The sequence below is a fragment of the Chiroxiphia lanceolata genome, chromosome 27 (genome assembly GCF_009829145.1).
Source record: "Chiroxiphia lanceolata isolate bChiLan1 chromosome 27, bChiLan1.pri, whole genome shotgun sequence".
In the NCBI taxonomy this organism is placed as follows: domain Eukaryota; kingdom Metazoa; phylum Chordata; class Aves; order Passeriformes; family Pipridae; genus Chiroxiphia; species Chiroxiphia lanceolata.
Genome location: NC_045663.1, coordinates 1,270,785 through 1,289,054, shown reverse-complemented (window position 1 = coordinate 1,289,054; position 18,270 = coordinate 1,270,785). Strand labels below are relative to the sequence as shown.

General features: G+C 68.0%; 1 protein-coding gene across 3 annotated transcripts; it reads left to right on the top strand.

Moving 5' to 3' along the window:
* Positions 1 to 654: 654 nt before the first annotated feature.
* On the top strand, positions 655 to 18,270 carry NCAN (neurocan). 3 transcript variants are annotated; one of them, XM_032712283.1, is made up of 16 exons: positions 655 to 771; positions 7,129 to 7,208; positions 8,379 to 8,780; positions 9,902 to 10,076; positions 10,362 to 10,489; positions 11,429 to 11,722; positions 12,018 to 12,685; positions 12,722 to 12,929; positions 13,007 to 14,185; positions 14,436 to 14,552; positions 15,027 to 15,140; positions 15,342 to 15,500; positions 15,596 to 15,678; positions 15,758 to 15,902; positions 16,969 to 17,151; positions 17,404 to 18,270. In XM_032712283.1, the coding sequence occupies exons 2-16, from the start codon at positions 7,136 to 7,138 to the stop codon at positions 17,592 to 17,594; spliced, it is 4,119 nt and encodes a 1,372-aa protein (XP_032568174.1). In that variant the 5' UTR covers positions 655 to 771; positions 7,129 to 7,135; the 3' UTR covers positions 17,595 to 18,270. The 3 variants fall into 3 exon arrangements, with proteins under 3 accessions (XP_032568174.1, XP_032568173.1, XP_032568175.1); XM_032712282.1 differs by having other exon boundaries at positions 12,018 to 12,929; XM_032712284.1 differs by having other exon boundaries at positions 12,018 to 12,929; positions 17,400 to 18,270.

Here is an 18,270-nt window from a genome sequence, read left to right as displayed (position 1 = left end):
CAGGGCCACCCCCCCACCTTAGGGACCCCCCCGTACCCTCTTAGGGACCCCACTCCCTTACAAGGACACGCTCTCCCCTCTTAGGGACCCCACCCCTATTACAGGGACGCCCCCCTTTCTCTCAGGACCCCACCCCCATCACAAGGACCCCCCTTCCCATTTCGGAGACCCCCCCCTTACAGGCACCCCCCTCCCCTCTTAGAGACCCCCCCTTACAGGCACTCCCCTCCTCTCTTAGAGACCCCCCCCTCATTATAGGCACCCCCCTCCCCTCTTAGAGACCCCCCCTCATTACAGACACCCCCCTCCCCTCTTAGAGACCCCCCCCTCATTACAGACACCCCCCTAGCCACCCCCTGCCCCCCCCGGCGGGGGGGTTGGCCCCGTTCCATGGGGAGGGGGCGGCCCCTTGGTTTTTTTTTGGGGGGGGTTGGTGGGGGGAGCCGGGTTTTTTTGGGGGGGGGGGCGGCGCATGCGCGGCCGCCCCTCGCCCTGCGCCGGGGCAGCGCGGCGGGCGCGGAGCGGGCGCGGGTTCGGGGCCGCTGCGGGGCAGGTGCGGGGCGGGCGGGCGGCACCGGCGGCACCGGCGGCGGGGGGGCCGCGCCCGCCGCCAGCCGCGATTGGCCCGGCCCGGCCCGGCTCGGCCCCCTCCGGGGGGAGCCCGGCCCGCCGCCCCCCTCCCCGAGCCCCGCTTTTAAGCCCCCGGTTGCCGGCGGGGCGTTCGGCTCCACCGGCGGCGATGAGTCCCGGCGCGCCCTGAGCGCGGAGCAGGTACGTGCGGCACCGGCACCGGCACCGGCACCGGCACCGCCCCCGCTGCGGGGACAGCGCCGGGGATGGGGGACACCGGCACCGGCACCGCGGCGGCGGCAGCGGGACGGAGGCGGGCGGGGGGAGGAGGAGACGGGGGGGGAGAGCGGGGAACGCGGGGCCCGGGGCTGGGGACGGCGACACCGACACCGGTACCGGCACCGCCGCGGCAGGAGCGGGAGGGCTGCGGGAGGGCTGCGGGCACGGCGGGGATGCGGGGGATGGCGGGGACGCGGGGCCCGGGGATGGGGATGTGGGGATGGTGACAGCGGCACCGCTACGGCAGCAGAGGGATGGATCCGGGCTGGATCCGGGCTGGATCCGGGCTGGGGACGCCGTGGGGGTGCGGAGGCTGCAGGAATGCGGGGCCCGGCGCCGGGGATGGGGACGGGGACACCGGCACCGGCAGCGCTGCGGGCGCGGGGATGGGGACGGGGACAGCGGCATTGTCAGCGGCACCACAGCGGCAGGAGAGGGACGGATCGGGGCTGGGGGGATGCGGGGGTGGGGGGGGAGCACGCGGGTCCCGGGGATGGGGACGGTGACACCGGCACCGCTGAGGCAGGAGCGGGATGAATCCAGGCTGGGGACGCCGTGGGAATGCGGGAGCTGGGGGACACTCGGGGCTCGGTGCGGGGGGACACTGTGGGTACCGGGGTGGGCAGGGATGAGGGATGTGGCCCTGGCGTGGGGGAGATGCTGTCACTGAGGGCTGGGGACACTGAGGGCGTGGGGGGCTGTCAGGGGTGCGGGGGTTGGGAACGGTGGGGCTGGAGGGGACACTGGGGGGATCAGGAGTGGGGTTGGGGGCACCGGGACAGGTGGACAGTGGGGGTGTGGCCACTGGGGTTGTGGGCACGGCAGGACAGGGGGACACTGGGGACATCAGGACAGGTGGACACTGCAGGGGCCACGGCTCTGGGGGGCTGGGGACACCGGGATTGGGGCTCAGAAGGGCTGGGGGACTCCAGCTCGGGGACAGGCTTGGGGACACCATGCCCTGAGACCCCCGGGGGCTGGCAGTGAGACACGGGCAGGGCCAGGGGGTGAGGGGTGGCAGGAGAGCGGTGGGTGCTGGCGGGTGGGTGCCCCCGGGGTGTCACCCCGCTGCGGTGCCAGAGCCGGGTGTGCCTCGGCCATCCCTGTCGGTGCTGCCGGTGGCAGGTCGGGAACCGGGAAGTTCCCTGTCCCGGGGTGCCCCCAGGCTGCCAGGGCGCTGCCAGGGCTGGCAGAGCGCCGGGTGCTGAGCGCCGCGGGCAGGATTGAGCCCCACCCGCGTGTCCCACACCCGCGTGGACAGGCCGGGATGGACGGAGGCAGGCGCGGATCCCGGTGAGGGGCCCGGCAAAGCCAAACACCGGCGGTGGTGGGGGGACGGGGCCAGAGGCCTGGCCCGGGGGTCTCCTGCCCGTTTCTTGGTGCCAGGCACCGGCGCCGTGTTCAGAGCCACTGAGGGGGTGGCCGAACCCTCCCCAGGGATGGAGCCGAGGATGCTGCGCCGGCTTCGCGGCTCCCGCCGCGCTCTCGGCTTCCCGGGGAGAGACGAGAAAGGGGGGCAGAAAGAATAAAAGAGTGAAAAGAAAAAAAAAAAAAAAACAAACCTAAAAAAACCAAGAAGAGGAGCAAATTCCAAAATAAAGGCTGCAGACTGTCTGCCTAATAAAAATCGCACCCAGCAAAGGGCCCATATTGGACGGGATCACAGTTTGCCGAGGTGCTAATTTATTCTGGCAGGCTGGGGGGGAGCGGGAAGAAGCATCACGTTGCCTGTGAGATGTGACGGCAGCGAGGTTTGCAGAATTCCTTTGTTGTGGGCAGAGAGGAGGGGACGCGGAGCCGGCCCCGCCGCCGGGCTCCTGCCGCGGCCGCGCAGCCCCGGGGGGGCCTCTCCGCGGACACCCCCTCCCCGCCGGGGCGGCGGGGGCACCGCCGGGAGGGAGGTGGGTGCCGCGGGGGGCTGGTGGTCCCGGCGGGGTTGGGGCCGGGGGGTGCAGGGTCAGCCCCGCGGGGTGTCTGCGGTGGGGGGGACACGCCGGGGGGGTGGGCACCGACGTGCTGCGTGTGCGCCGGTGGCACCGGGGACTGGAGTGACCCGTGGGGACAGAGGAGGTCACGGGGGCTCCGTCCTGGCTGGGGGCAAGTTGGGGGCACCCCCAGGGCTGGGGCATCCCCAGGGTGGGGCGCATCCATGTCCCGCTGCATCCAGGCTGCCTGGGTGGGTGGGCAGTGCATCGTCTCCCCTCCCACCCGTCCCAATCTCGTGTCCCCACCACTGTCCCAAATGTCCCCTCTGCTCCGTGGAGACCCCGGGCTCCTCAGCCGCCCCCGGCCCAGCCCATGGCTCGGGGCAGGTTGGGGACAGAGGTGACCCCGAAACTGTCCGGGTGGTCCCGGCGCCCACCGGCCTGTGTGGAATTAAGCTATGTTTCAGCTCGAGCTAATCATCAGTCCCTGCTTTGCATATTCATGAGGAATATGAATTATTCATGAGGTGACAGCTAGTGACAGATGTGAAAATGTTCACCCGTGTGTGTGTGTGTGTGGAGGGGGGGGCGGTTTGCACCGGCGTTATTTTAAATTTCTCTCGCCTGCCGTTCCCCCGGTTGGGCTGGGACGCTGAGGGACGGGGACACGCTCCTTGTCCCCGAGGGGGCCCGGCCACGTGGCATCGGGGACGTCACCGTGGCATCGCCCTGACTGCGGAGAGAGAGAGAGACCCCGGCCGCGAAATTCAGCCCCTCGTGTGCTGGCAGTGGCACTGCCGCCCTCCCCTCCTGGCCACCCCCCTGCCACCCTCCTCACCTTGTCACCTTGTCGCCTCGCTGTCACTGCCGCGGTGATGCCCTCCTGGCCGAGCCCGGGGCTCTTTCCATGGGGATTCCCAGCTGGATCCCGCCCCAGCGGGATGGGGCCGATGCTGCTCCTGGCTCTGGCACAGGGGCTGGTGGTGCTGAGCGGCTGCTGCCCGTGCTGGGCATCCCGGATCCAACCGGGGCTGATCCCGGTGGCACCGCGGGGTCGGGATGCGGCCGTGCCACCCCCGGGCTGCCTCCCCGGCGCTGCGGGAGCTGGATTGTGGGTTAGTGGATCCAGGGGAGGTGGGACGGAGACGGTCTCAATAATTAACGAGGCGCCGGGGCTGGGAGGGGCTGAGGACAATGACGGGGGTCCCCGTGCGGGGACACCGCGTGTGGTGGCTCCGGCACCGGCGGGGAGCGGAGCCCATCCTGTCACTCGTCCTGACCTTGGGATAAACTTTTTGCTGGCTCAGCACATCGCCGGGCTCGGCAGAGGCGGCGGCCGGGGGGGATCCAGCGAGGGGCTGGGGTGGGGACGGAACGCGGCGGGGACGCGGGGAATGTGCTCCCTGCACGTTCCAGGGGCGGGGGTGCCAGCCGGGTGTCCCCGAGGCGGTGGCAGGGGCTGTGTGCCCCGTCCCTGGCGTGGGGGGTGCCCGGGACCCCCCCACTCGTGGTCAGGTCACCCCGAGGGGGCAGCGGGTGCCGCGGGCAGGGCCGGCCCCTCCCGCCGCGGCTCCTTCCCTGCTGGGAAAGCAAATCCCGCAGAACTGCTGATGTCAGGGAAGGCGCCGGTGCAGCTGGAGCCGCACAGCCCTGTGACCCCGACCCCGACCCCCCCGGCCCCGAGCCCCCGGTAGCACCCACTCCCCACGCCCAGCCAGCCCGGGGTGTCCCCGCTGGGCTCAGGGACGGTCCCTTCCCTCCATCCCGGCTCCGCAGCCGCCCGGGTGGTGATTGGAAACCCAAAGAGCAGCTCCGGTGTTTAACATTCAAATAAACGCCGGGTGTTTGCTCAGCGAGGACCCGGCTCTGAGTAAACAGCCGAGAGCCCGGAGGAGGATTTGTACTCCTCGTGTGAACGCGGCTCCGCGGGGTCTCTCCCCGCTCCATCCCACCATCCCCGCGTGGCACCGGGCACAGGGATGGGGCTGGTGGCCCCCGGGGGCTCCCTAGGAACGGGGGATGCTCCGCTGGGAGCTCCACGGGCCAGGGAGGAGGAGGATGGAGAAGAGGAAGGTCTCAGGGATGCTGTGGGGAGGCGGCAGGGAATGAGATCAACCGCTGTTGTGGGAAACTGCCTTGTCCTGCCTTTCCATGGGGAAAGTTGCTTGGAAGCTGCAGAGGGGGAGCATCAAGGGATGAGGAAAAGAAAACGGGTGAAAAGGCCGAAAACTCTTTCAAACAAGTGAAAAGACCTAAAAGGGGTGGTTTGAAGCCCTGGGACACGCGCGAGCACAGCCCGGGGCTCCCTTTTTCCCTGGAGCTGAGTGTCCTGGGTGTTCCCTTCCCGCACCTTCCATCACCCACCGTCCCCAGCAGGTCCCAGCGGTGTCTCGGCGATGGTTTGCACTGGGAGGGCTCCTGGACATCCCGGAAAGTCAGGATTAGCATTTCAATGGGAGGAGCTGGAACCTCCCGGGCCCGGCCCTGCCAAGCAATTCTTTTTTTTTTTTTTTTTTCCCCTGTAGCGGGAAAACTGGGAAAACTTTGGCGCTGCCGAGGATGAGAGGTGGAGGGATTTCCCTCCCGGAGCATCTCCGAGCGGGGATGAAGGAGCTGCTGTGGGTGCCCTGGAGCGGCCTCGGGGATGCTCTGGGAATGTTCAGCTCCTGGGAGATGTGGCCGGGCAAAGGCACACCCCACTCCCGGCTCCGAGCCCCGGGAATTCCCCTCCACGGCCGGGGTCAGGTCACCTCCTCCTCTTCTCCCAGCAGTTGGTTTCGGGGGCAGAACGCCCCGCGGAGCTGCCGGGGGAGGGAAGGGGCTGCCAACGCTTTCTTCTTTAGAGGGAATAAGATAAAACCCGGTTCTGCGTCCCCAAAAAGGCCCTTTGCCAGCGCCGAACACGGGGAGGGGGTGTCTCCTTTTTTTCTCGTCGTTTTGCTCTTTCTTTCTATTTTGGTCCCATAAAAGCACAGAAGGGACAGAATGAGAAATCAAGGGCTGGGAAATGGAGCATCAGGGATGGGGGAGCTGGTGGGATGAGGCAGAGACTCGGTTCTGGGCAGCTGGGAGAGGGGTGGGGGGCTCCTGGTGTCCCCCCAAAGGCCGAGTGCTCCCCAAATTGCTGTCTGAGACCGGACAGGGGTCGATGTTGGAGCTGGGGGGGACCAGCAAACCCCACGGTGGATCTGTCGGTGCAGGGGGGGCCCAGGGTGTGGTTCAAGCTCGTGGTTGAGTGGTGCCAAGCTCCAGCATGGCCCCGTTTGGGATTTGGGGGTGCTGGTTGTGCCCCTGCTGCCTCTACCTGGCTTGTTTGGTGCCCAAACAAAGCCCAAGTGTGGCTGTGACGGGGAGGGAACCAGGTGATGGTGGTGGCAAGATCTGAGGGGTGGTGATGGCGAGATCTGGGTGATGGTGGTGACGAGATCTGGGGGATGGTGATGGGGAGATCAGGGGGGTGGTGGTGGCGAGATCTGGGTGATGATGGTGATGAGATCTGGGTGATGGTGATGGTGGGAGCTGGGCAATGGTCGTGTCCGTGCCCAGTGATGGTGGTGATGGGAGTTGTGGTGATGGTGGTGGTGGGAGCTGGATGATGGTGGTGATGGGAGTTGGGCAATGGTCATGTCCATGCCCAGTGATGGTGGTGGTGGGAGTTGTGGTGATGGTGGTGATGGGAGTTGGGCAATGGTCACGTCCATGCCCAGTGATGGTGGTGGTGGGAGTTGTGGTGATGGTGGTGGTGGGCGTTGTGGTGAGGGTGGTGGTGGGAGTTGTGGTGATGGTGGTGGTGGGAGTTGTGGTGAGGGTGGTGGTGGGAGTTGTGGTGAGGGTGGTGGTGGGAGTTGTGGTGAGGGTGGTGGTGGGAGTTGTGGTGAGGGTGGTGGTGGGAGCTGGATGATGGTGGTGATGGGAGTTGGGCAATGGTCATGTCCATGCCCAGTGATGGTGGTGGTGGGAGTTGTGGTGAGGGTGGTGGTGGGCACCTGGTGACAGTTGCACCCAGCACGGGGCTGGAGGTCTGCAGGACCCCCAGGTTTGCCCACCATGGGCACACGTGTCCCACCTCCAGCCGCACACCGGGCGCCCACAGAGATGTCACCGTGGGTGGCACTGATGGCAGGGACACACAGGGACCCCCAGCTGGCGATGGGGGCACCTCATCCCTCATCCCGACCCCATTCCAAGAGTGAAATCGAACTCTCTCTCCGGGGCTTATGGCACCCTGCTGAGAGGGACCCTGCTGAGAGGGGCTAATCCTGCCCCGGAGTGTCCCCGCGGCGATTTATGGCCCGATGGCATCGCCTGCTGGGCGAGGGGTGGCCTCCCACCCACCCCCCCGCTGTCGTTGCAGGTCAAGGATGGTCCATGGGATGGGGGATGCCGGCTGCTGGGTCCTGCTCGGGCTCTCCCTGCTCCCCATCGCCGTGCTGGGTAAGTGCTGCCGGGGCTGAGGGACCGCTGAGAGCAAACAGCAGGAAATAATGAACTCAGGGCCAGAGCAAACCGTGAGGGCGCATAATGACCCGGGGAGGGCCCGGCCTGCGGGATTAGGGAGGGAGAAGCCCCCCAGGCACCCGTGGATCACCCCCCCCCCCGCCCCATGCTGGGATCCCCACAGGCGAGACCTTAAATCCTTAATCCCGCTGGCAGCCCCCCCCGGGGATTTGCCGTGGCTCCAGCCACGACAGCCCGAGTCCCCCCCTGCCCCTGCAGCATCCTCCTGCATGGAGGGGGTGATTTGGGGTCCCCCACCCCAGAACTGCCCGTGTGTGTCCCCGTGGGCCGAGGGTGTGGGGTGTGATAGAGGGTGGGGAGCTGGGGGGAGGAAGGTGCTGGGGAGGGGGAGATTAGTGGCCTTCCCAGTCCCCAGCTGGCTGAGCTCTGCAGGGGACGTCCCCTGACCTTGCTGTGGGCAGGGGGAGTCGGGCCACGGGGGGCTTGAGACGTGGGGGATTTGTGGCGGCGGAGCTGGGAGGCTGCACAGGCTGGGGCAGGATTAGTGTGGGAGGAGGAGGAGGAGGAGGAGGAGGAGGTCATGGTCCTGCCATGTCTTATCCCAGCAGGGAGGAGGCAGGGGGGGGCTTTTCTGCTCGTGCCACAGGGGTTGGGCAGCCCTGGGTCGTTGGTGAGGGATCCACCTCTGCAGGCAGGGATGGGGAGTGCTGGTATTCCCTCGGGAAGTGCTGGTATCCCCTTGGGGAGTGCTAGTATCCCATCGGGAAGTGCTGGTATCCCCTCGGGAAGCACTGGTATCCCCATGGGGAGTGCTGGTACCCCATGGGGAGTGCTGGTATCCCCTCGGGGAGTGCTGGTATCCCCACGGGGCAGTGTGGGACCCACGGGCACAGAGCAGTGGGTGTGGACCCACGGGCAGCATCCAGAGGCAACTGGGGACCTCATCCGAGTCTGGGCAGATGTAACGGGCAAAGTCTCTCCCTGGCCACAAGACGGGGTGGTGGCTGCACTTGAGCTCCACCCTGGGGGGGCTCAGGGGTGCCCCCCCACACCCTGCAACACCCCCAGCTCTGCCCGCTGTGCACGAGAGCCCTGCGGGACCCCCCTCCGCCCCCCCCCGCGGTACCCGGGCTCCTCTCCCCGCAGGCTCCCAGGACGATGGGAAGGTGATCCACATCAGCAGGGTGCAGCACCAGGCGCTGCGCGTGGGGCTGGGGGAGCCCGTGGCCCTGCCCTGCCTCTTCCTGCTCCACCCCTCCGCCTCCCTGGGGCCCAACGAGCCCCCCGACCCGCCCCGCGTCAAATGGAGCAAGGTGCGCTCGGCCACCGGCCAGAGGGAGGACTCGCCCATCCTGGTGGCCAAGGACAACGCAGTGAAGGTGGTGAGAGCCTACGAGGGGCGCGTGTCCCTGCCCGGCTACCCCCGTGACCGCTCCAACGCCACGCTGGAGCTGCGCGGGGCCCGCGCCAGCGACTCGGGGCTCTACCGGTGCGAGGTGGTGGCCGGCATCGAGGACGAGCAGGACCTGCTGCCGCTGGAGGTGACGGGTGAGCCGGGCCCCGGCACGGCCGGGAGGGCGGGGGGGGCACGGCGGGGTGGTGTGGGTGCTGTGTGGGGTGTGCACCCCATGGGTCTGAGATGAGGAGGGTGAGCTGTGAGTGCACCCCAGGTGAGCTGTGAGTGCACCCCACGTGAGCTGTGTGCCCTGGGAGAGCCGTGCACCCCAATGTACCCCATGCACCCCAATGTACCCCATGCACCCCATGAGAGCTCTGCACCCAAAAGTACCCCATGCACCCCAGTGTACCCCATGCACTCCATGAGAGCTCTGTGCACCCAAAAGTACCCCGTGCACCCCAATGTACCCCATGCACCCCATGAGAGCTGTGCACCCCAATGTACCCCGTGCACCCCAATGTACCCCATACACCCCATGAGAGCTCTGTGCACCCAAAAGTACCCCGTGCACCCCAATGTACCCCATGCACCCCATGAGACCTCTGCACTCAAAAGTACCCCGTGCACCCCAATGTACCCCATGCACCCCATGAGAGCTGTGCACCCCAATGTACCCCGTGCACCCTGTGAGAGCTGTGCACCCCAATGTACCCCATGCACCTCAATGTATTCCCTGCACCCCATGAGAGCCGTGCACCCCAATGTACCCCGTGCACCCTGAGAGCTGTGCACCCCAATGTACCCCATGCACCTCAATGTACCCCATGCACCCCATGTACTCCCTGCACCCCATGAGAGCTGTGCACCCCAATGTACCCCATGCACCTCAATGTACCCCATGCACCCCATGTACTCCCTGCACCCCATGAGAGCTGTGCACCCTAATATACCCCATACACCCCAGTGTACCCCATGCACCTCAATGTACTCCCTGCACCCCATGAGAGCTGTGCACCCCAGTGTACCCCATGCACCCTGTGAGAGCCGTGCACCCCAATGTACCCCATGCACCCCATGTGCTCCCCGCCCCCCATGAGAGCCATTCACTCTATGAGAGCCGTGCACCCCAATAAACCCCATACACCCCACGAGAGCCGTGCACCCCGTGTAGCCCCTGCACCCCGCGTGCCCCACAAAAGCCCTGCCCCCCGTGCCACGTCCCCCCTCCTCTGCCGACGCCTCGGTTCCCTACACTGCTCTGCCCTCCCAGGCGTCGTGTTCCACTACCGCCCCGCGGGCCAGCGCTACGCCCTCACCTTCCCCGCCGCCCGCCGCGCCTGCCGGGACAACTCGGCCGTCATCGCCTCCCCCCGGCACCTCCAGGCCGCCTTCGAGGACGGCTACGACAACTGCGACGCGGGCTGGCTGGGCGACCAGAGCGTGCGGTGAGTGCGGGCACGGCGGGAGGGAGGGAGGGAGGGAGGGAGGGCGGCCGGGACCCTCCCTCAGTGGAGCTGAGCGCTCACACCGCCCCTCTCTGGCAGGTATCCCACCGCACAGCCCCTTTCCACGGGTATCCATCCCATCACACTGTCCCTCTCCACAGGTATCCATCCCACCACACTGTCCCTCTCCATAGGTATCCCATCACACTGTCCCTCTCCACAGGTATCCCATCACACTGTCCCTCTCCACGGGTATCCCTCCCATCACACTGTCCCTCTCCACAGGTATCCCATCACGCTGTCCCGGCCCGGTTGCTATGGAGACCGCAACAGCCTGCCCGGAGTCCGGAGCTACGGGCGGAGGGAGCCCGAGGAACAGTACGACGTGTACTGCTACGCCCGGGAGCTGAGAGGCAAGGGATGGGGGTGGGCATGGGGGCCCAGGGGTGTCCCACCACGGCCACGGCACGGCCAGGAGCAGGGCTGGATGCCCAGGGGTGTCCCTCCATGGCCAGGAGCACGGCTGGATGCCCAGAGGTGTCCCTCCATGGCCATGGCACAGCCAGGAGCACGGCTGGATGCCCAGAGGTGTCCCTCCATGGCCATGGCACAGCCAGGAGCACGGATGGATGCCCAGAGGTGTCCCTCCATGGCCATGGCACAGCCAGGAGCATGGATGGATGCCCAGGGATGTCCCTCCATGGCCGTGGCATAGCTGGGAGCACAGCTGGATGCCCAGGGATGTCCCTCCATGGCCATGGCATGGCTGGGAGCACAGCTGGATGCCCAGGGGTGTCCCTCTGTGGCTGTGGCATGTCTGGGAGCAGGGCTGGATGCCCAGGGATGTCCCTCCATGGCCATGGTATGGTCAGGAGCAGGGCTGGATGCCCAGGGATGTCTCTCCATGGCCAGGAGCAGGGCTGGATGCCCAGGGGTGTCCCTCCATGGCCACGGCATGGTCAGGAACACAGCTGGATGCCCAGGGGTGTCCCTCTGTGGCTGTGGCATGTCTGGGAGCAGGGCTGGATGCCCAGAGACCTCCATGGCCATGGTATGGTCAGGAGCAGGGCTGGATGCCCAGGGATGTCTCTCCATGGCCATGGCATGGCTGGATGCCCAGGGATGTCCCTCCATGGCCATGGCATGGCTGGGAGCACAGGCATCTCCATCCATGGCTTTCCTGCTGGGGTTTGGCTGCAGGGCCGGGTACCAGGGCGGTGCCAGCACTCCGTGCCATCCTTGGCACAGCGTGGCCACGGTGCCCAAGTGACGGAGCCGTCGCTGTGCTCGGGGCCGTGGGGACACCACGGCTTCCTGTCCCCGTGTCCCCAAGGTCTGTCTCTCTCCCGCAGGGACGGTGTTCTACGCCACAGTGCCGGGGAGGTTCACCTGGCAGGGGGCCCGGCGGCACTGCCGGAGCCGGGGGGCCTCGCTGGCCACCACGGGGCAGCTGTACCTGGCGTGGCGGGAGGGGCTGGACCAGTGTGACCCGGGCTGGTTGGCCGACGGCAGCGTCCGCTACCCCATCAGGGTGCCCCGCAGGAAGTGTGGGGGAGAGGCCCCGGGGGTCAGGACCCTCTACCAGTTCCCCAACCGCACCGGGTTCCCCCCCGCCGCCTCCAGGTTCGACGCCTACTGCTACCAAGGTAAGGGGGACCAGCCACGGTGCCACCCAGCTCCCCCCCTGACCCCCCACCGGCCCCGGGATGCCCTTGGGAATCAGTGGGCGTGGCCAGGAAAATTGCTGCGGATGAATATTTATTTAATTGGGGAATTAACGGGACGGATGAGGAGAGCGGCGCTGGGAGGGAGCCCAGCCCCTGGTGTCACCCTGGCTGAGGGGGTGCAGTGCCTGGCACGGACACCCGAGGGGGGCTGTGGGACCCCACCCACGACCTGGGTGCCCGTCCTGCCCCTCTGATGCTCGTGGTGTCCCTGCAGCCGTGGGGCAGAGGGATGTGGAGGAGCCGGTGCCGCCGGTGCCCGACCCGCCGGGCAGTGACAACGTGCTGGTGGAGCACAGCGAGGAGCTGGGCACCTCAGGGGACACCAGGGACACCCCCCGCGACCACTACGAGCTCCTGCCACAGCCAGACCCTGCGGGGCCGGGCCAGGAGGAGGAGGAGGAGGAGGAGGAGGGGGAGGAGGAGGATGAGCAGCTGAGGCCAGCGAGCAGCAGCCCCGTGGCCACGGCACAGCGCGGGGACCTCCCGGGGGCCGCCCCGGCACCGACAGCTCCCGGGCTGGGGATGGACGGTGGGACACCCCTGCCACCCCCCACGGCCCCCTCGCTGGCGTGGCCCCATGAGGAGGAGGCTCTGAACGTGGTGGATCAGGCCCTGGAGAGCTCCTGGCGGGATCCAGCCGGTGCCAGCCCAGCGCTGCCGGTGCAAGAAGACCCTGAGGAGCCCCCGGTCACCCTCCTGCCACCTTCCCAAAGCCCAGCCCGGGAGCACAGCACCGGATCATCACTGGCACCACCCGGGCTGGGGACAGTCCCCAGCACGGCAGCAGAGACCCCCGGCCTGCCCCCCACCAGCTCCCACCCCCTGAGGAAGAGCCACGCCGGGTTGAACGGGCGCTACTTCCAGCTCCAGAGGCAGAGCCGGGACCCCACGGTGGCTGGAGACCCCACAGTGGCTGGAGACCCCACGGTGGCAGCTGGGGACCCCACGGTGGCAGCTGGGGACCCAGTGGGGACAGCCACCCAGGCCCCCGTCCTGGCCCTGGAGGTGAAGGAAGCTGCGGCCAACACGGTGGAGCTGTGGAACATCCCCCGAGCCGGCACCGAGAGCCTGCGGCGGGAGGGCCCTGACGTGTCCCCCAACGCGCTGGAGGAGGAGATCGGCCCCGGTAAGTGACACCCAGGAACGGCCGAGGGGGGTCCCGGTGCTGGGTTGGGGACCCCATGGCTGTGCCATCTCTTGCAGAGCTGATGGCACCGGCCACCGCCCCGGCGTCACCCTCGCCGCCGGCCCCGAGGGATTCCCCGCAGGAATTGTGGAGCCCCCGCAGTCCTGGGGGGCCCGCGGGGACACCCCCCGTGCCGTCCCCAGCCCTGCCTGTCTCTGTGACTCCCCACGATGCTCTGGGCCACCGGGACATCCCCACGGATGGGGCCCAGCCTCGTGTCCCCAGCGCCCGCGGGGACTCCCCCCGGCCGCCCGCGGAGGCCACCGAGGACTTCTCCGGGGACACCGTGCCCCAGGAGGACGGTGGCTCTGTCCCACCCTGGCCCCCGCTGCCCCCGGCCCCGCTGGTGGGCGAGGGCCCCGAGCCGGCCCCGCAGCCCCGCGGTGACGGTGACGGCAGCGGGGCCCCGGGTGACGCCTCGCTGGAGAGGCAGAGGAAGGCGGTGACCTTCCTGCTCCCAGATGGCCCCTCCACGGGTCACCCGGCCACCCCCGGCCCCACCGAGGGGGCTGCTCCCCATGCCCGGGGGGGGCTGAGCCCCACGGCCCCCCACGGGCCGGCTGAGCCCGGCCGGGAGCAGCCAGAGGAATCCAGAGATGATGGGAAAGGCTCAGCCGAGCCCAGCGGTGAAGCGGCCTCGTCCCCGCCGGGCTGGGACGTCCCCTCGCCGTCACCTCCCCCCGCGGCCACCGCGGGGACCCCGTGGGCCAGCACCGAGGGGTCGGTGGAGGCGGCGGTGCTGGAGCCGGCGGCCGAGGAGGGGTCCACGGGCTTCGCCCCCCACCCCACCGGCCACTCCGGGCCGGAGCTGGGGGCAGGGGAGCAGCTCCTCCTGCCCCGCCCGGGCCCTCGGCAGCCCCCCCTGGGCTCCCCAGCCCCCCCCAGCCACGAGGATGCTCCAACATCCCCCAGCCAGGAGGGTTCCTCCGGGGAGGCGAGGAGGGAAGAGCCCCCCGCGCCCCTCGGCTCGGCCACCCGCGGCCCCTGGTCACCACCCACTGCCCCCCACCCGGGGGTGGAGGGGACCCCCGAGTCCCCCGGCGTGGGGCTGCTCTCCGAGCCCTCGGTGGCAGCGGAGCCGGGGGGCCCGGGGGGGTCCCCGCTGCTGGACGCCGACAGCGGGAGCGGCGAGGGGCCGGGAATGGAGGAGCGGGAGCTGCTGGCCTGGGGGGGCACCGGCAACGCCACCCGGCACGGTGAGCACCATGGCAGCGTGTCCCCTTGTCCCCCGGGGCTGATGGGCACAGGGACGACGGGCTGGGGGGGCGGGAGCTTCGTGCGGGTTTTGGGGGGGAGGTTTGGGGGGTTTCTCTCCTTTTACCCAAACCAATTCACTCACTGGGGAGTTTCCGCCAACTGGGCGCGGGCGGGATGGGAGCGGGGATGGGGTGGGGGCTGCTCTGTCCCCCCACCCGGGCTCAGGGCTCCTGTTCCCCCCCACCCCAGCCCCGTCGGACCCCTGCGAGAACAACCCCTGCCTGCACGGCGGGACCTGCCGCGCCAACGGCACCGTCTGCGGCTGCAGCTGCGCCCCCGGGTTCACCGGGGAGAACTGCGAGATCGGTGAGAGCCGGGGCGTCCCGAGCCCTGCCCCGGAACAGGAGCATCCCAAACTTGCCCCGGAACAGGAGCATCCTGAGCCCTGCCCCGGCACAGGAACATCTCAAACCTGCCCCGGAACAGGAGCATCCCGAGCCCTTATCCGGCACGGGAGCATCCCAAACTTGCCCCGTAATAGGAGCATCCCAAACCCTGCCCTGGCAGAGGAACATCCCAAACCTGCCCCAGAACAGGAGCATCCCAAACCTGCCCCGGCACAGGAATATCCCAATCCCTGCCCCACACAGGAGTATCCCAATCCCTGCCCCAGCACAGCGCGGAGCAGCAGCCGCGGGAATGGGGCCGCGGCTCCAAGTCCTGCCCAATCCCCCATCCTCGGTCACCGCCGGCACTGGAGGGGTCGATGGGCGGGGTGGGTGGTGTGGGGGTGTCAGAGGGGTCTCCCCGTGCCCACAGCCCCCCGCGGTGTCCCCGCAGACATCGACGACTGCCTGTCCAGCCCCTGCCAGAACGGCGGCACCTGCATCGACGAGGTGAACTCCTTCGTGTGCCTCTGCCTGCCCAGCTACGGCGGCAGCCGCTGCGAGAAAGGTGGGGAGCAGCCCCCGGTGTCCCCACAAACCCCCCGGGTGGGTCACCACGGGGTGGGGGAGACCCCCACGGGGTGCTGGGCACCCTCTGCCGCTCTGGGGGTGCCGGGAGGGGGCGCGGGATGAGGAGCCGCTCCCCGCGTCCCTCTCCGTGCTGCCGGTCCCCTTCTCTGTCCCCACCGTCCGCGTGTCCCCTCCGCAGACACGGAGGGCTGTGACCACAACTGGCACAAGTTCCAGGGTCACTGCTACCGGTACTTCTCCCGCCGGCGCTCCTGGGAGGACGCGGAGCGGGATTGCCGGCGCCGCGCCGGGCACCTCACCAGCATCCACTCCCCGGAGGAGCACGGCTTCATCAACGGTGGGTGTGTGTGTGGGGGGGGGTCACACCCCGTCCCGCCCCCCTGGGCGCCCCTCCCCTCCCCCCCTGAGAGCCGGACGTGCCCCTCCCCGCAGGTTTCGGGCACGAGAACACCTGGATCGGGCTCAATGACAGGATCGTGGAGCAGGACTTCCAGTGGACCGACAACACGGGCTTGGTGAGGGCCTTTTGGGGGTGCAGAGGGGGGGCTCTTGGGGCGGGGCAGCAGGGGTCTCACCCTCGCTGGGGTCCCGCAGCAATACGAGAACTGGCGGGAGAACCAACCCGACAACTTCTTCGCGGGGGGCGAGGACTGCGTGGTGCTGGTGTCCCACGAGATCGGCAAGTGGAACGACGTGCCCTGCAACTACAACCTGCCCTACATCTGCAAGAAAGGCACAGGTACCACCTGCCCCGGGGCCCTCACCCTGGGGCACCCCCAGCCCACAGCCCCCAGCATCCCTGTCCCTGTCCCACAGTCCCTGGTGTCCCCATCCCACAGTCCCTGCTGTCCCCATCCCACAGTCCCTGCTGTCCCCATCCCACAGTCCCTGGTGTCCCCATCCCACAGTCCCTGGTGTCTCCACCCCACAGTCCCTGCTGCCCCATCCCACAGGGCTCCCCATCCCCATCCTGTGTTCCCATCCTGCAGAACCCCCACCCCACAGTTCCCAGCATCCCTGTCCCCACATCCCACGGTCTCTCTCCGGGAACCTCCTCAGCCTCAGCAAACCCCTCCCAGCCCTTTACCTGGACAAACTCCAGTGGTTCCCCCTAAATCTCCGTGTTTCCTCTTTTTATCCCAATCAATTCCTCCCTCACCACTTGAATCCGTTTAATTTGCCACCATTAAACCCATTAAGTTCCAATCCCTTATCTTGGAAGTTTTATTAACCTCCAGCTCCTCCCCACTCTGCGTGTTAATGACGGCCCAATAGGACCTGTTAATTAACAAATTAAATCCTGGGGACACCTTGGTGCCACCCTGATGGAGGAGGAGCCTCTCCTAAAGCCATCACCGCTGGTGGCAGGGTGTCCCCTTGTTCCCTCACAGTGGTGGGGGGGCTCCTGGAGAGAACCAGTGACAGTGGCAGTGTCCCCTTGTCCCCTCCTGGGAATGAGGGGCTCCTGGAGAGAACCAGTGACAGTGGCAGGGTGTTCCCTTGTCCCCTCAGAGTGATGGGGGGCTCCTGGAGAGAACCAGTGACAGTGACAGTGTGTCCCCTTGTCCCCTCAGAGTGATGGGGGGCTCCTGGAGAGAACCAGTGACAGTGGCAGTGTCCCCTTGTCCCCTCAGGGTGATGGGGGGCTCTGGAGAGACCCAGTGACAGTGGCAGTGTCCCCTTGTCCCCTCAGAGTGATGGGGGGCTCCTGGAGAGACCCAGTGACAGTGGCAGTGTCCCCTTGTCCCCTCCCAGCAACAGGGGGGTAACAGGGCTCTGTGTGTGTGTCCTTTCCCCCCCCCCAGTGCTGTGTGGGCCCCCCCCGGAGGTGGCCAACGCCTTCCCGGTGGGGAAGAGGAAGGAGAAGTACAACATCCACTCCAGCGTGCGCTACCAGTGCCAGGAGGGCTTCACCCAGCGCCACGTGCCCACCATCAAGTGCCACAGCACCGGCAAGTGGGACCGGCCCAAAATCCTCTGCACAAAACGTTAGTGGGGACGGGGCGGGGCGGGCAGGGGGCGGTCCCGGGGGGCGGATTCCAAAATCCTCTGCACAAAACGTTAGTGGGGACGGGGCGGGACGGGCAGGGGGCGGTCCCGGGGGGGCGGGTTCCAAAATCCTTTGCACAAAACGTTAGCGGGTCGGGGCGGGCAGGGGATGGTCCCGGGTGGGTGGATGCCCGTTCCTGACCCCCCCTCTCCCCCGGTTGCCCCCCCCCTTTTTCCCCCCCGTTAGCCAGGCGGTCGCACCGAGCGCGGCGGCACCGCCGGCACCGGCACAGCCACCCCCACCACCAGCACCACCACCACAAACCCCGCAAGGAGCGGCGAAAACACCGCAAGCACCTCCGGCTGGACTGGATGGAGGAGGGGCACTACTTCTAGAGCCGGGGGGCCGCCGAGCACAAGGGTCCCCCGCGGGGTGTGGTGACGTTTCCCGCCCCCCTCCCACCCCCTTTCCCTGCCCCCCCCCCCTCTCTTTTATAACTCCCTTTTGGCTTTAGCTCCTTAGGATGCCCGGCCCCGTAGGGAATAGGATCCGGAGGGGGCGGCTGCGTGTGCGTCCCCAGCCCTCCCTGCATGCCCCACGCTCAGCCCCCCCCGGCCCGGGGTCGAGCCCCCAGCCCCGCACAGGGACCCCCCCCACCCCCCGGCTGGGCTCTGGCCCCGTCCCCAAAGTGGGGGTTACCCAGGTGGGACACCCCCCCCCGTGACCCACCCCGGCCGTCCAGTTGGGTGGCTCTGGTTTTTTTAGCAGCCCCCCCCCTTTTCCTTCCCCGGCACCCCGGTCCTGCCTGTGGGGCGGGGACACGGTGCCACCAAGTGCCACCAGGTGCCACCAGGTGCCAGCAGGTGCCAGCAGGGCCGTGGTCCCGCCCCACACCCGCTTTGGGGCCGGTGTTGGTTCCTCCCGCCCCGTTCCCGCTGTCCCGGGTCCCGTTGGAGTTGCGTGTGTGTGTGTGTACGGCGCTTCCTGATCTCTGCTGTTTGCGACGTGACTGCCGTGTCCTGACCCCCTCCCCAGCCCCGGCCCCCTCCCCTTCCCCCCAGTTTCTGACTCTGCCTTTCTGTACTGCTGGACATTTTAATAAATTTTTTTAACAGTT

Bases quoted from the DNA above. Each gene is read 5' to 3' on its own strand.
- NCAN (XM_032712282.1), top strand. From the start codon at position 7,136: ATGGTCCATGGGATGGGGGATGCCGGCTGCTGGGTCCTGCTCGGGCTC. The intron at 7,209-8,378 runs GTAAGTGCTGCC...CTCTCCCCGCAG, and splicing joins GCTCCCCATCGCCGTGCTGG to GCTCCCAGGACGATGGGAAG. The intron at 11,723-12,017 runs GTAAGGGGGACC...GTGTCCCTGCAG, and splicing joins CGACGCCTACTGCTACCAAG to CCGTGGGGCAGAGGGATGTG.